The following is an 18403-nucleotide window of genomic DNA, read 5'->3' on the forward strand; positions in this document are numbered from 1 at the left end:
TCTTCCTTTATTGTAGAATTTAAAATAGACTGCTCAGGCTCTTTCTTGGTTGAAGCTACAGTATCACACAAGCATCTTTGAATCTGCTAAATAATAGCTCTCATCCAACATTTCTGATACATTTCATCTGAACTAATCATTAGTGATAGAATTGCATACTTGGTACTTATTATAAGTAAAGATTTTGATAAGTAAACTTTTGAGACCCAACATGAAAATCCAGTTTGAATGAATTTTTCACAAAACTGAATAATGACACATTCAAGATGACCCCGGAATGGTCATCTGATTATGAGATTGGACAAAAAGAGAAGGTAAACATATGAGAATACTTTCAGTCTCAGAACATCTTTTCTTCTCTTTTCTCCCCCATTCCTCTCACTTCTTTGCTCCTTCTCCTTTCTCTAGTCTTACCTTTATCATCATTTTTTCTCATCTCTCTTGCTTTTTCTCTTACTTCCCTGAAACATTGTTTGATCTTTCTTATACTCTCTCCTCCACTTTCTAACTCCTTCCTTCTGGTCACTTTTGTCTCATTTCCTTTCCAATTCTTAATCTTCATTTTGATTATACCTTGAAAAAGGAGGAAAGGCTAAACTTAATGATCATTATTATAATTGAGGAATGTATTTTTGAGTGGTAAATTTAGGTCATATACATTAATGTCATCATTTGGTTCAAATGTTATAAAAACTCATTCAATTAAAGTAAAATCACTCTGAGATTTTTTTTAACACGAGGCTTATCTTTTGAAATAATTGTTTCTCAGCCTGGGCAAAGAATAAGATTGAGTTTATGATGAGAGCAATGTGCCAAAGATCAAGCTGGCCTACTTCTCAATGTTGCCCTGCCTGAGCAAATTGGAAGCTCATCAATGCGTTGGTTGATGATGCAAACAAAAATACATGCACGGGAGGCCAGTCTGCCTGTTGCTATGTGTGGCCAGCCAGATGCTGAGTCCAGTTGCAGAGCTGCTCCTGGCAAACAGAGGTTTCCATGGAGCAGGACATTTGGAAAGACTTTCCCATGCATTTGGAAGGGCATGTTGCTAGCTATCACTCTGAGACATAAAAAAGACAATGTTTTTAATGAACTTCACATTCAGAAACATCATGATCTGGAGAGAGAAAAGCATTCAGTTTCATGTCAGGATTTAGGGCCTATCCCACTGAGCCCCATTTTACTGAAGAAATAGATTTAAAATGCTTATTAAGAGAAGCCTGAAAAAGGACAGGGAATTTCAAAGATATAGGCTGAAAGAGGTGTAGAGTATATACATAGGAAATGTAAGAGTCCTACACTATTTGTACTGATATTAGTGTGTTTTAGTCTGTTTATAGTCTTTTTTTTATGTATACAGTAAAGATACGTTTTTCCCTATGTACCCATGAGCATTAGTAGCTAACCTACCCCAAGCTAAAGATAATCACTCAATTTTCTCCAGCCTAGGTGTAGGTTTGTTTCTCATCTCCATCCCTTTTCTTTTCTCTTCCCTCCCCTGAAGGATTCAAAGCAACTTAATGGTATTAAGCATACTGGGAAAGGATGAAGCAATTCACCTAAAATATGAAATAGGGGATGGCCATGAGGGCTAAGGGCCATGTAGTGGAGGTGGTATTTGTGGTGATAAAGAAAATATATGTTTTTAATGAAATCACAATGTCATTATCACAGCTAACAAAATTAAAAGTAAATCTTTACCATTATCTAATACACAATCCATAATAGAATTTCCCTTCTTTTCCACAAATAACTTTTTTTTATTTATTTGTATCAGGTTCCAAGCTAAGTTCCATACATTCTATTTGGCTGTTATATCACACAGGTCTGATAATTTAAATATATCTCTTAAGGCTGGCACTTCAAATAGAACCTCAGCATTTATTTAATATTATCTTTGTTTTAAGATTTATGAATTATGTGAATTTTTTGAAAAATTAATTCAAAGTTATCAAGAGAAGAACCAATATAACATTGTCTATAATTTAGAAGATAATTTCTCAAAAAAAGATTTGCGATAACATGTAGAAATTATGCCAAAATATTTTGTCTTCAAAGTTAAAAAAATCCTTTAAAGAGAAATGCGTATATATATTTAAAAATGTGTTTAAATTTATAAATATATTTATATAAGTTTAATGCACTTAAAATACATAACATGCTAGCTCTTATTTTTACTACCTCACTCTGCTATCAGAGGGAACATGTCTAATAGTCATTATTAAGAATTGGATAATCTAATATTAAATTTAGATGTTTCAGACATACTTAGAGCAAAATAAAATAATTTTCTAAAGCACTGTTTATATGTGTCAATCAAGAATTTTTTTTAGTCCTGATTAATAATTTGCACCTTGGTTCAGAAGACTCAACTTATAGTCATGGCAAATTCTTAACAATTCATCATTAATAATTTGAGATTATAAACATATAAATGTGTAATTAATTTAGTTTATAGACATAAATGTACAGATAGAATTTTCAGCCTCATATTGGCTTCACTCATAAGCAGAAATGGAATTCTTATTGCATATTTGAAATTTCTTTTCTATGAAAAGAATTTTGAAAGATTTATTTTCTTGCCTTTTTAATTTTTTTTTACTAGTTGAAGAGTACTGTGAGCTTATGAATGTTTTAATAGAAAGAAAAAAGAGCCCCAGCTCCTTCTTTTTCTTAAAGCAAATAACATTTTCATTCTAATTCTTCCTCACTCTATAGTTTCACAAGAATTTAAAAATTCCCCTGTCCACATTTCACAGAATCTGACAGACCCATACCCCAACCCCCACTTTAATCTAGTGACTTCCGTATTGATCAGGAATGAGTGTTTTTTGTGCTATTTGACAAAATGAAATACCGTGTGATTATTTTAACCATGTGGGTGTATGTGCGTGCGTGTATGTACACATATGTGTCTTATTATTGTCATGAAGCCAAATTAAATTGCTATATGATAACTGAGATTTAGATTATTATAAATATTATTTTGAAAAAGACAAAAGGCCAGTATGGATTAATTTTGTACAATTGTAGATAAAGTCGATCTTTTTCTGGTTTGCCTAAAATCAGTGTTAAGAACATATTTACATTGTTAGTAAAAATTTCTCCCTTATATAGCCATTTAATCATTTCATGTTTAAGTCCTTGTTCATGGCACTGCAGAAAAGTAACAAAATGTCATATTTTAAATAACACTATATCTCAAACATTAAAAAAAATCTGATCATCCTAATTATTGATGACTTGAATTTTATATACTCTGTTTCATTGTTTTTTTCATGAATTTAAAATTTTGTGCGAGATTCTAGCTTAAAAAGTATGTTATTTTCCATGTTCATTAAGGGAGTATTTTTACCCTAGATATGACGTTTTGTGAGATGAAATATTTGGTGTTTCCCAGGCCTATTATCAACAGTTAACACTGTATTCACTGGACAAATGTTCGGAATTTTTTGGTAAAATACAATCACACAATTTTTCATTTGCTCGATTCCAAATACTGATATTACCAAAAGAAATATAACTGACGATGAGATAAAATATCAAACAAATGAAGAGAAGTCCCAAGCAATCCCAAATGACACTCAAATTTTGATAAGAACAAACTATTTCTACGTGAGCTGGTAGGCAGAACATCTGGTGAAAATGAAGAGTCATCGGTTTAGTGAAGATGTTTATAATTTCCTCTTTTGATCTTAATGAAAATTTGAAATTTTGTGGTATTTCTGAACAGATAGAGCTGTGACCAATGTTTCTCAATTCACACAGGTGATTTTTGTCAGCTTTTCATATTTAATCTTTTGATGTTATATTTTCTCCCTTTATGGTAATCTGAGGGGAAAGGTATATCATTTTGCAGGTGTACCTGAGGGCCATTATTGAGATAACGTTTCAAAAGGTTTATTTTTAGCTTGTTGCATCCAATTTTTTTGTCTTGCTGTTAGGTTGATTAATTGGTTAATGACAACTTTAAGTCAGTGCTACTTGCTTCTCACAAGCTCTTATATAATAGATGGCTATATTTGACAATTTCCCTTGCTGTTGCTTAAAGAAGCATATGTTTTCCCCCGAACAGAAGCCTGACTTAGGAATTGGTAAGGATGGCAACAATGAAAGAATTATGGGGTGTATCCTAGCCTCCGCTCTCACCAAGTGTAGCCACATAGCAGATGTTTTCTCTATCAGAAAAGCAAGGAGTGAGCACTGGCTGGTGAGAGGAAGGTCAAGAACAGAGAGGAGCAAACTTGGCAGAGGTTGGGGTCTGAGACAGCAGGAGCATTCCCTGCCTCTTCTGTGTCCATATTCCAACCCTGTGACCTTTACAGTCTATCAGTAATATGATCACAAGCGGAAAGTGGCTTTCCCATATGGTTCATTTTCTTCACATAACAGATGAAGAATCATGACAGAGTGAGACCCACAAAAACTCAGTGAGGGTATGTTCCACTAAAAAGGCTGTAATTAGTAGAGTGACAGCCATCAACCTCAGTGATTATCAGTGACACCTATTTCTCTCTTTAAATAAAAGTCAATTTAAAAGCATCTTTAAATAGAGTCACAGATGAAGAAAACAAATTTATGGTTACATGAGGTGAAAGGGGCGGGGGGTAAATGGGGAGACTGGGATTGCCAGATGCACACCACTATATATAAAATAGATAACTAATAAGGACCTACTGTATAGCACAGGGAACTCTCCTCAATACTCTGCAGTGACCTATATGGGAAAAGAATCTTAAAAAGAGTGTATATATGTCTATGTATAACTGATTCACTTTGCTGTACAGCGGAAACTAACAAAACATTGTCAATCAAATATACTCCAATAAAAAATAAATAAATAAAAAATAAAAAGCATCTTTACCCAGCAGAGTTTGTGCTAAGGAAAGATTGGTAATGTTGAAATATTAGTTAAAAATACATACTTTAGATTCCTAAATAACCCACCCTTATAAAACTCAGACTCTAACCTCTTTTTAAATATGCTTTTGAAGACATTCTTTAATTAAGAAGGAAAAAAAAAAAAAAAACCACAGAGAGAAAATTAGGATGATCAACATTTCTCTTTCTGTTTTAATTCCACGTAGTGAAAGAAGCGATTCCTGGAAATAGTCATGATGTGCTTGGAGAGTAAGGACAATCTCCTCCTACTATTTGGAACATTTAATTTGCAGCTTGAGTTGCGGGGGGTGTTCAGATATTTTATGAACAGCCTTAACATACAATATACAATCTTTTTTGTTTGTCTCATAACACCAATAAGGAGCTAACAGAGCTTACAAGCTCCTTTATAATGGGATGAATGATTGTTGTATTATAATTGCAAACAAAGCTGCAGATGCAATGCAAAATTCTTTTTATGCTTGCAAATATATTTCTCATTGTTCCTTGTTTTAGAAGCAACCTTAATTTGCACTGAAAATTCTGTCAGCATCTTATTTTCATAAGACTATGTATCTTTTAACATGGACCTATTGTTTTTTTCCAATTGGTGAATACTTTTTTCAGGAAAAGTGTTTACGAAATTCACGAGACTAGCACTATTCCTACTGCTATAATTAAGATGCAGTACTTATACCTTAGCCATAAAACTATTCACTCCAGAAACTCATCTTATGAGCAAAGTTTTAGCTTATAGTTTTCTAAAAAGGCCTTTGGGCATATTTTATTTATATATCCATGTGTACAGAAATGTGTTCAACATATTTTTAAAAACTTCTTCCCGGGAGACATAAGGACATTTTTCAGGTAAATATTTATATGAACCATATCAGAAACCTTACAAATGTATATTACTGATAGATTATTTTAAATAATGTATATTATTTTTTTCTTTCTAAAATGTCCCTATATTTGTATAGATAGTCTTTCTGAATAAAATTATAAATCATCATTAAAGAGAATGGAGGGGGCTTTAGATATCTTATTTCTTTGCTATGTATACTAAGACATTTTTCTACATTTCCTAAATGCACCAGAGATATGTATGTCATTGAATGGAACAAAACAATATTAGTTATAACCCTCAAATCTGTTGATCATGTACTATATCCCAGGCTTTATTCTTGTCAATTTAGCTGTGTTAATAAGTATAATTATTATAATAACACTATAATGTTAACACTGTTATTATTTCCATTTTACAGATGAGAAAAGTGAGGCGCAGAGATTTATTTACTTGCTCAAAGCCATTCAGCTAATGAATTGTAGAACTAGTATTGGATCCTAGACACTTTGAATGAAGAACCTATGTTTCTATCAAGAAACTTTGTCACATTACTAATTCTGGTCAGTCTAGTGGATTGATTTGTTATTTTCCACCATAAATTGCTTATTCCTGGAAAAGAAGATATGCTTTTCAGCTCTAGAATTTTCCTGTATCCTTCCAATTGACTGTGCATGGTCAAGTTGTATGTTCCAAATATATTTATCACTCTTGATTGTAACATTGCTAAAATTAGCTTACATAATTAAATCAAGCCCTTTACTGTTTTTACTTTAAATACTGGCACAATATTAGGAAATAATTATGATCCCATCATTTGTTGGACTCATATCTGTATAATCATCATTGTCATTTTCCTCTGGGGAGAGGATATGGAATCTGCTAGGAGACTTAAAAAATTACAAATTATTTTACAGGACTTATTTCCAAATAAAATCAAGTTTAGCACATTAAAGACTTTGTTCACAATTACCTTTGGTGCTTTGTGAAGGAGAAAATAGCTAAAAATGGCAATCAGCTAAGAAATAGTAAAAAAAATCCAAGGGATAATGACCTAGGGATCCCCATTTTGTTTGCAGCTTGAAATTTTTCAGTTTATTTCTATTGTATGGGATTTCTTCAACAATGCTAAATCGTGTACTTGCCTAAGTCAGAGGCCATCTGTTGGATGGATGCTGCTCACCTGTGATGCCATAACTGTAGAATCTTTTAGGACAGTGTTCAAATCCAGTGTCTTACTTTTTTCCTGCAGCTTGCATCCCTGATTCCTGTTGCAAGGACTTGTAAAGGGAGCAAGAGAGAGCAATATTCTAGTCTTCTTGGAAATTTGCATGTAGCAAAGCATGTAAATCCATATTCACAATGTGCATGGTTCATGGGGTGATGAAGACAATATGAGCCTCAGAGGGAATGATTGTTTCACAACAAGGAACTCATGCATTTCAAATTGCTCGACACCTGGGCTTGAAATAAGTCCATACTCCTGTTGGTTAATGCTGCTGCTGTACTGGCAAGAAGACTGACAGCTTGAAGGGGCATTCACAAAGTCATACAGCCTGTTAATTCTGGGAATGCATCTCTTTTTTTTCCCCTGACTGGCATGATTACAAGAAAAAAAAAAAAAAAATGCCCATATTTTCCTAGGCCTGCATCTGGTTGCACAGCACAATGAAAACATAGACTCTGCATTGAGTTTATGGAATTCAATTCTCATTATTTCTGCTGGTACAAATGCATTTTGCTGAGATTGTATAAAAAACTGAGATTATCTGGCATAGACTTTCTTTCATGTCCTTCATCAAACTACTATAGTATTATTCATATCCTTTTAGTTTTCTGTTTTAGTTTCTGTTTTTTTTTTCCATACTGTCTGGGTTTTGCCTCATATAGATTCTTGCATAGAAAGGATAAATATCTGATTACTCTTTGGTCTGTGCATAAACATGGTTTTCAATAGATTTCTTGGTTATACTGAGTACAAACTACTTAAAAATATATTAAGCATCTCTTTATTTTCTTTCTCTGCATGGCCACTGATATGTATATATATCAGTAATATATATATACATATACACACACACACACACACACACACACACACACATATATATATATATATATATATATATATATATATATATATATATATATCAGTTCACACGGATGCACTTGAAATATATAGGTCCAAGGATCTCAGCTCCCCATTATCATCCCAATTATCCTCTTAACTAATGTCCCGTGCACTGTGTATTTAAGGTTTATTTTTGACCTTTTCAATTGCAGCTACACACGTTATCTTTGCAGTTACTGGGGAAAATGGAATTAAATCAGCTAATCACAGGTCTGGGGAAAAAAAAAAAAAAAAGGAGATTGTTCCACTGAAACCTTAGAAAAACTCTGACAGCACATTCTGTAGCTATTCATATCACTTTTTCAAAAACAAGCTCTGTCTTTAATCTGTTATTTGGTTTCAAGCCTGCTTTGATCCATTATTCACTTTGAAATCCAACCTCTGTTTAGACATTCACCTTAGCCCTATATTCTAAAATTGCACCCCACAGTTCAGAAAGATGGAGTCTTGCAACAGCAGCATTTTCTTAATTTCCCAGATCATAGAAATCCACAGAGGCTACTGAACAGCCGAACACCTCTGAGTTGGCTCCAGCCCCAAGAAGCACAATAATTGGGATTCAAGCAATTAGACAGTAATTTGTTTTTGTATTGTTAGCTAAGTACAGTAATAATGTAAACTAATAACCAAATATTGAAATGTTTCCCAGTCTTTCTTTCAAAGAGCTCTAAAATTCTGGAAGATTAGCATCTTATCTCTATGTGTTGGTTGGTCCTAGTCAGTGCCCAATAAGTAGCATTTTTCTTTACTGACTGAAAACTGTTTAATTTGAGAAATAACATAAAACAATAAAAAAGCTTCCCTTTCCTGAGTGGAAGCCCCAGAGATCTAGCAGCTGAGGTCATCCTTGGGACCCCCTTGCACCGAAATATTGTTCTTCTCAAGTTTTCCAATTAGTAAATAGTTTACATCCTTAGAGATAATATGAGTAAAGGGACAAAAAAGAGGCCAAAAGTACCACTAGGGAAAATTCTCCTCATGGAAACCAGGAATGGGGAAAAGGTATTCACTTCTCATAGAAGAAAATGTTACTTTATGATTTGAAAATACATTGCTTTCTTAAATGAATTTAATCCCCCTAGTAATCTTGTTTAAATAATTTGATTAGTGATTTTTCATTTCATGAAATATTAAAAAGTTCAACATTATTTTTTAAAGTTATAAGAATTCTTTAAAATTCTGAATGAGAGTTCCAAATTATATGGTATTGATTTACAAAGTAACAGGGATAAATGCCTTCTTGTTCTCAAAAAGCCCTCAGTACTACTTCTATGTGCTCCTTTAACCAAGGAGAAACTTTTGCTACAAAGGGTTTTCGGAATATGAATTTCAGTTTCTCATTGGCAAATTGTGGTTAATCCAAGGTGGCCTAAATTATATCAAAAAATATATCAATGTATTTTATTGATAATTTGGTCAGTCTCACACAGAAACCATGATACTTTATATAATTTTATTTAAAAACAAATTGTACTATATTTATTGATTCACAATCAATCATTTTTTGATCAGCTTCAAAGAATTTAAACAATTTATAATGAAAGTTTCATATTAAATACTAATATCAGATTTAAATTATATATATCTCTGAGAGTATTCATGAAGTTTTAGCCAAATACCTGAATATCATAATTTTTACATTATGTATTCTTTTTTCTTTTTTATTGAAATTGATGTACAATATTGTATGTTACAGGTGTAAAATATAGTGATTCACAATTTTTAAAGTTTATACTCCATTTACACTTATGATAAAACACCAGCTATATTCTGTGTTGTACAATATATCCTTGCCATTTATTTTATACAGAATAGTTTGTAACTCTCAACTGCTACCCTTATGTTGCCCCTCCCCCACATCCCCACTGATAACCATTAATTTGTTCTCTATATCTGTTTCTTTTTTGTTATATTCACTAGTTTGTCATATTTTTTAGATTCCACATGTAAGTGATATCATGTAGTATTTGTCTTTCTCTGTCTGACTTATTTCACTTAGCTTAATATCCTTCAAGTCCATCCATGTTGTTGCAAGTGGCAAAATTTCATTCTTTTTTATGACTGAATAGTATTCTATTTTATATATATGGAGTATGGTAGTTCTATTTTAGTTTTTTAAGAAACCTCCATTCTGGGCTTCCCTGGTGGCGCAGTGGTTGAGAATCTGCCTGCCAATGCAGGGGACACGGGTTCGAGCCCTGGTCTGGGAAGATCCCACATGCCGCGGAGCAACTAGGCCCGTGCGCCACAAGTACTGAGCCTGCGCGTCTGGAGCCTGTGCTCCACAACGAGAGAGGCCGCGACAGTGAGAGGCCCGCGCACCGCGATGAAGAGTGGCCCCCACTTGCCGCAACTAGAGAAAGCCCTCGCACAGAAACGAAGACCCAACACAGCCAAAAATAAATAGAAAAAAATTTAAAAATAAATAAATAAATAAATAAATAAAAATGCAATAAAATTAAAAAAAAAAAAAAAAAAAAAAAAAGAAACCTCCATTCTGTTTTCCACAGCGGCTGCCCCTATTTACATCCCCACCAACAGTGAACAAGGGGCTCCCTTTTTTTCACATCCTTGTCAACATTTGTTATTTGTGTTCTTTTTGAGGATAGCCATTCTGACAAGTGTGAGGTGATATCTCATTGTGGTTTTGATTTGCATTTCTCTGATGATTAGTGATGCTGAGTATCTTTTCATGTGCCTGTTGGCCATCTGCATGTCCTCCTTGGAAAAAATGTCTGTTCAGGTCTTCTGCCCATTTTTAATCAGGTTGTTCATTTTTTTTTTGCTGTTGAGTTGTATGAGCTGTTTATATATGTTGGATATTAATCCCTTATCGGTCATATCACTTGCAAATATTTTTTTTTCCCATTCCATAGGTTGTCTTTTCATTTTGTTTATGGCTTCCTTTGCTGTGCAAAAGATTTTAAGTTTAATCAGGAGAAAAGACAGTCTCCTTCCTGGTTTCCATGAGTATGCTGACTACTAGTTATCCATGAATTTTCTACTAGCACCTAAAATTAATATAAAAAATAAATTCTCTGGCTTTCCCCCAACTTCCTTTCTTGCCTTATTTTGATGAAAAGCCCTATAATCCAGGCAGAATTTCAAAATGAATCTTCTGAATTATCTATAATTTTTCCCCAGATAAATACAGTGCTGAGTTAATACTGTCTTTTAACATCTCTCAGTTGTACACTTCCTTTTTATCCCCTATGCTATTGTCTCAGTTCAGGTTTTTCATTTCTCCTGTTTTAATCTCTATAGCACTCATCCCTTTACTGGTCTCCCTAATTCCGTTTTGCCTTCTGATCTGTTTCTATCACATTTCTGGAGTAATCTTTCTGAAATTGAAATCTGATCATGAATCTCTCTTGCCAGTCATTCTTTAATAATTTGGCAATTTCCTACAGAATAAATTCCAAATTTCTTTTCATACAATGTAAATCCCATAAACTTTGGCTCATCCTTTCAACTCTATTGCATGTTCTATCACTTCTTTCTCTTTTCCACCATATACACAACCTATGGTAAAAACATTTTTTTCATTTTCTCCAAAAAGCACATGCTTATATATTTCCCTAGAAACATCTGTCTCCCCAGCATTTCTTCTTTTTTTTTCCTTGGCTGCACCTTGCGGCTTGCAGGATCTTAGTTCCCTGACCAGGGGTTGAACCCAGGCCCTCGGCAGTGAAAGGGCAGAGTCCTACCGATTGGGCCGTCAGGGAATTCCCTTCCTAGCATTTCTTATTTAATTTTTTCAAAACACAGCTCAAAATTTTGCACCTCTTGGAGGAATTTTTGTCACATGCAAACTTAGTTGTTACTTCTCTCTGCTTCTCCAAATACTGTTCATATATCCATAATTTCACTAATCATTCCATTAAATGTATAAACTTTTCCAGATAAGTTTAAATTCATGAGAAGTGAGGCCATTTGTCATTTCATTATATTTTCAGAACTTATATATTACCTGATATTTTGTAGGTGATCAATAGTTGTTTTGAATATATGAGCGGTTGTATGCTTTGGGGTCTTTTTCTTCCTCTTACTATGAATGCCATCTCTATCCAATGCTCACTCTCTGCAATATAAATATCCTCCATCCTTTATGGTTCAGCCCACTGTCATTTCATTCACGACATATTTGCTGACCAGTCAGCTCTCCTTTTCCACATAATTGAACTCTATCAATTGTGATGACACTTATTTATCAGTCTTGTGCTAAGATATAAACAGACTAAATTAATTTTCTCTCTACCCAATCCATGCGTGTGTCCCTAATCTCTGGAAACAGAATCTAAGGTAAGGAGGGGAAGTTGTACAAACAGACCCATTACTGTTCTCATGCACTAAACTTTCCCTTTATGATTTCCTACTTAATTATCTTCATCATCATCATACACAATTCTCAGTGTGCAAACAACAGGGATCACAGAATTTAATGCATTTCAAAAGTGATGATTTTTTTTTTTCATTCTGTACTGTTCACAGCAGAATTGGGATCAATATCCTTTTCAGTCTCAGGCTTTTTTACCTCAACATTTCATCTCAAAATATACTTTTCTACCTTTTTTACAATGTTTTCTATTAATTTACCTTATGTCATTAAGGTATCAGGAGGTATGCCTTTATATTCCTCAGTCACATTGCTGTTACTGCATAGGTTAATAGCTGACACTTAAGTGGCAAAAAGGAATAAAGCAAGAGATGTGGTATAATGAAGAATGAGCTCTCCAAGTGTATCATAACTACACTCCCTGAGTATACCCATGGAGACAAGTGGCTTGAATGAATTACCTGAATAAGCATAACTTCTTGTATAGAACTAATACAGATGTCATAAATAGAGAAGAAATAATTTCAGTAAGTTAAAAATAATTTCTTGAACCTTTATTGTTTGTCCATGTGGAAAGTAATCTATTGTAATGATCACGTTTGTGCACATTAGAGTCAGACAAACTGGATCCAAGTCTCAGCTTTTCTCCTTCCTGTAAGAGTAACCTTGGTCATTTGATTGGTCTCTAAATATCATTGGGAAGAATTATATTAATAGAACAACTTACAGGAATATCGTGCACACTGAATGTTGAGCATATAGAGTATGTAACTAGTAGCATAAGTGATATCAGCAAAACACATAGGGCATGTTAGATATAGATATGTAATAAGTAGCATGTATATGTGAGACAGAATGGATTTCATAAGGTGCATAATATATATATTACATATATATAGCTAGTAATCTACAAAATATACTACAGATAGAATACATAGAAATGTGAGTGCTGCTCATAGACAGAAAGACCAACTGGAAAGACCAGCTGGAAAGACCAACTCATGATCATACCTCTGCTTGACAGTTCTGTTACTCTTATATTTGGCAGCTACTTGATGACACTCAGCACCATCCTCTTCTGGCCCCCAGATATGCTCTACCTACAACATATGCAAATATAATGCAAGGCTGTTTAGCAGGTGAGTTTATAAGCCACAATTATGGTGATAAATTATCACTATGCTCTCTCTTAGAACACATGTGTGCAAGACTCAGGTAACTTCTGCCTGATCATGCTCCCTTGTTCCTTGCTGAACTTCAGTTTTCTTAACTACATTATCAGCAGGGAGAGCTGATGTGGCAAAAAGAGAGACAGGACATATGGCTATTATGTATTCTAGGACCCAATTGGTATACACTTTTCACCATTCCCCACTTGCTATCTATCCATGTCAGTTGATTCCTTTGCTTTCCCTTTGCTTCTCATTGTGAGTTTTAAACTGATTTAGTAAACTGTGCAACCCAAACATTTAAATTTGGTCAGTTCCATGACTCATAGTATAGCTTTTTTGGTCGTGACTTAGGGACTATTATAACATCATGGGGTTTCCCATACAACACACTTTAAAGAAAAAAAAAAAAAAGAGGGAAAAGGAAATCAGCAAGTGCATCATAAAAAATAAATACAAATAAGTAAATACATGAAAATAATATTCCTACTAGTGACAAATTAAAGAAAAACTAATTAAAACTAACAGTCATTTTTATTTCTCATGCATGCAAATTTGAAAAAGAATAATAATGGCTAGCATTGACAAGGGTGTATATGTGGCTGGGACATAAATTAATAAAAACTTTCTGTGTGCAATTTGACAATATACATGAAATTACATAAATATGGTATAGTGTTTGACCTGGCAATTATACTGGTAATATATCAGAGGCTACATCCATTAAAAATGTTGATGCTGAGTTCTGCTAATTAGTGTGCTAAGCATTCACTGTGTACTCTTAATTCAGGGTACATATTATAGAATTTCTTTTTGAAATTCATATGCATTTGTATGGTTATATACACAGACAGTACCTGAAAGGAAATATAGCAATTTGTATTGGTACTTCAGAATGGAAAAATATCATTCTTTGTCTTTTTGAATGCTTTATTATGTTTCTATAACAAACATGAATTACTTATATAAAATATGTGTTAAAATGCACTTTCTTTTCTAACCTTTCATTGTGAAATATAACACACATACATAAAATGTAAATGTTCAGCTTAACAAATAAATATAAAGCAAATACCCATGTAACTATGTCAAAAGATAGAATAGTGCCTGCTCCAGAAGCACTCACCATACCTGTTCTTGGTTCCCCTCAGTGGGCCTGCTCCATTTAATAACTATCTTTCTTTTCTGGAAATTATTTCTTAACTTTTCTTTGCCAACTAGATAGTCATCATGAACAATAGAATTTCATCCTGCTTATTAATAACCTTTCAATAAATGCAATCATACTGTATGCAGTCTTCTGTATATAATGTATGCTGTGGGTTAATTTTTATAGATACCCTTTAAAAGATGAAGGAAATTCTCTCTTATTTCTAATTGCCTAAGAGCTCTTTTGTTTAATGACTGTATCCAACATTTCTTTCAATTTATTAAACAACCATATGATTTTTAAAGTCTCTGTCAATCTGTTGATATAATAAATTAAAATTGCTTTCTAATCTTAGATACATCTTGCATGCTTTCAATGAATCCAAATTGTCATGTTGGAATTATTTTGCTAATATTTTTCTTAGGATATTTGCATGATTTTGTGACTGACATATTCTCTTAATTTTCAGCTCTCATAATCCCCTGCTGATTTTTGGTATCAAGTTTAGGCTATCTCGTGAAAAAAGTTGAAAAGTGGACCCCTTTTTCCTAGTCTTTGGAAGACTGTATGAAAATACTGCAAAGATTTCTTTTGTAGGTAGAACACTGGACTCCCAAAGATGCCCATTTCCAAATCCCTTGAACCTGTGAATACATTTTTTACAAGGCAAAAAAAATTTTGCTGATGCAATTGAGAATTAGAATTTGAGATTAGAACTTGAGATTAGAACTTAATCTAATCACATGAATCCAAATGGGGAAAATCTTTCCTTACTGTGGTCAGAGAAAGACATGTGAAGACAGAATCAGAGTAGGAGAGATGCTACATTGCTGACATTGAAGATGAAAAAAGGAGGTCAGAATCAGGGAATTGAAAGCAGCCTCTAGAAACCAGGAAAGAAAGAAAACAGATTCTTGCCTAGGAATATCGTCTTGCTGAAATCTTGATGTTAGTCTAGTGAGATCCATGTTGGATTTTTTACCTACAATATTGTATGTAAAATAATAAATATGTGTTGCTTTAAGCCACTATGTTTATATCAATTTGTTACAGTGCAACATGAAACTAATACAATTCCTTTCATGAATTTTATTGGGATTGGAGTTGAAGTTATATGGCCTTGAGTAACATTTAGGGAAGATATGTAAATTTGGTTAATGTTTATGGGTTAATTAAGGTTTTAATTTTTTATCATCTAAAGGACATTTAATAATTAGCTTTTGAGGAATTCACTTATTTTTTCTAAATTTTAAAACCTACTACATATATTGCGTATAGAATTTTTTATTATCTTTTTAAAATTATGGTAAAAACATGAGACCTACCATCTTAACAAACTTTTAAGTGTATAATTCAGTATTGTAAATGATAAACACATTGTTGTGCAGCAGATGTCTAGAACTTTGTATTCTTGCATAACTGAAACTCTGTACCTATTGAAAAGCAATCTTCATTTCCCCCCTTCCCCTTGTCCCTTGCAACCACCATTCTGTTTTCTGTTTCTATTAGTTTGACTGTGTTGGATACTTCATGGAATGAAGCCATATTTTTTCTTCTGTGACTACTTTATTTCATTTAGCACAGTGTCCTCCAGGTTCATCCATGTTGTAGCATGTGATACTGCATAAACACAAAACTTGGTACTCATTGAAGCTCTATTTAGAATAAATAAGAAGGAAACTGGCAGAATTTAATGAACTAAAATACAACCCTACATATAGAGAGAATAATTAATGTCATAAATAGGTTCTTTGAAATTATAAATAAATTTGCTAAACCTGTAGTGAAATCAATCATGAAAAAGAAATGAGAAAAAGCAAAAAAAAAAAAAAAAATCTATAAAGTGAACTAAAAGGGAACTGGGAGACCCATATACCTAGGATTTATAAGATAATAGGAACTACATCATCTAGATGGTGGAATAGGAAATCCCAGAACATGTCCCCTTGCAGGAAGAAACATTTACCAATGATATATAATCCAAAACACCTTTACAAGATTTCCAGAATCTAGTTAAGAAATTTCAATACTTCAGGCAAGCACAAAGCTGAGAAAAGCCTCATTGAAATGAAAAAGAAATTTCACTTTATCTACATCAGCCCCTTCCCCAAGCCAGAAGATAGCAATGGGTTTGTGACTTCTCCCAGAGAGGGGAGATATTTACTCTATAACATAAATTTGTACACTATATGTAATTATATATAATATAATATATGTATATATAATAAATATATATACATAATTGTATATGTGGTGTTTCTATTATATTTTTATCAATGCTCTAGATAATTTCTTCTTATCTATTATTCAGTTAACTAATTTTTTTAGGTTTGTTAATAATCTTTCAGTTATCAAATATTCCATTCCCATAACATTTACATTTCTTTTCCGAATTTGCACTGATTCTCTGTGTAGTTTGATTTTCCTTGTAGGTATCTTCAAGTTTATTGCTGTTTTAAATTTCTTTAAGTATAGTTAATTTATAGTCTGTGTTTGTTATTCTAATAGTTGAAATTTCGATGATTTATTTCTGTTTTTATTTTCTATATTTTTAAAATTTTCCCTGCAGCTCTCTCTCACAGTGTCATATTTTTTTTCCCATTTGTGTCTGATTATCACTGATTATGTGATGGATATTAATCTTGAAATATTATCTATAGTAAACATGTGAAGTTGGGTTAAAGTTTCTTTTCCTTCAGAACAGACACTTGTTTCAGCCAAGAACCTGCAAAGAATACTGATTTAAAACCAGTTTAAATCAATTTCAAGACGTAAGATTTCCTAGATTGTCCAAGAAAATTCTGTGAGAGATTAGTTCTCCATTTCTCAGTCTCATCCTGAGGGTGCTGCTTGTTGAGATACCAGCAAGTTGTGAGGAAGGTAATTATTTTGGACTCACTGCTTTCAGTTGTCCTCTGCTTTGAATTCGGCCTCACTCAGTGGAAAGTTCAAATTTCCTGAAATCTGTATATGTACTCAGGACAAAAGTAGATTTAGAATGCATTTATGTCTCTGAATTTCATTTCCTTGTGATATTTCTTCACTCCCTTGTTCGTTGTTACTGTTACAAAAATTTTAATAATATATTTTATCTCTATGTTATTCCTCTCCTCAGAGGGACATGTGGTCCATATATTCTGGCCTGCTATAACCAGAAACAGAAAATCAGAAATGAACCTTTAGTGTGTACTACAGACAATACAAAATCAACTAATTTTAAAAGATTCTTAGGTTCACAAGGATTATTATTTTTAAAAATTTATTGACTTATGATTGACAATTAAAATTTGTATATATAGAGATTTTTTTTAATGTATTTAATCCCAATTTCAATGTCCATTAAGTTTATTTTATTTTTTTTTAGGTTTCTTTTTAAAAATTCATTTTATTTTTTTAAATAATTTATTAGAGTATAATTGCTTTACAATGTTGTGTTAGTTTCTGCTATATAACAAAATGAATCAGCTATATGTATACATATATCCCCATATCCCCTCCCTCTTGCTTTTCCCTCCCACACTCCCTATCCCACCCCTCTAGTAGGTCACAAAGCAGAGAGCTGATCTCCCTGTGCTATGCAGCTGTTTCCCACTAGCTATCTATTTGGCAGTGAATATATGTCAAATATACTCTCTCACTTCGTCCCAGCTTACACTTCCCCCTCCCCGTGTCCAAAAGTCCATTCTCTACATCTGTGTCTTTATTCCTGTCCTGCTCCTAGGTTCATCAGAACCATTTTTTTTTTTTTTTGGTTTTGTTTTAGATTCCATATACATGTGTGAGCATACGGTATTTGTTTTTCCTTTTCTGACTTACTTCACTCTGTATGACAGATGCTAGGTCCATCCACCTCACTACAAATAACACAATTCGTTTCTTTTTATGGCTGAGT

The 18403-nt window shown here is 33.1% G+C and overlaps 1 protein-coding gene across 1 annotated transcript in view; it reads left to right on the forward strand.

Annotated features, from left to right (window-relative positions):
• Nucleotides 1–266: 266 nt before the first annotated feature.
• Nucleotides 267–18403, forward strand: part of LOC132352761 (kinetochore-associated protein NSL1 homolog) — a 161637-nt gene continuing 143500 nt past the window's right edge. Inside the window, exon 1 of the mRNA XM_059903455.1 lies at nt 267–314. Coding sequence (XP_059759438.1) covers nt 267–314 — 48 coding nt within the window. The remainder of the gene's footprint in view (nt 315–18403) is intronic.

Source organism: Balaenoptera ricei, chromosome 18 (assembly GCF_028023285.1).
Source record: "Balaenoptera ricei isolate mBalRic1 chromosome 18, mBalRic1.hap2, whole genome shotgun sequence".
Classification (NCBI taxonomy): Eukaryota; Metazoa; Chordata; class Mammalia; order Artiodactyla; family Balaenopteridae; genus Balaenoptera; species Balaenoptera ricei.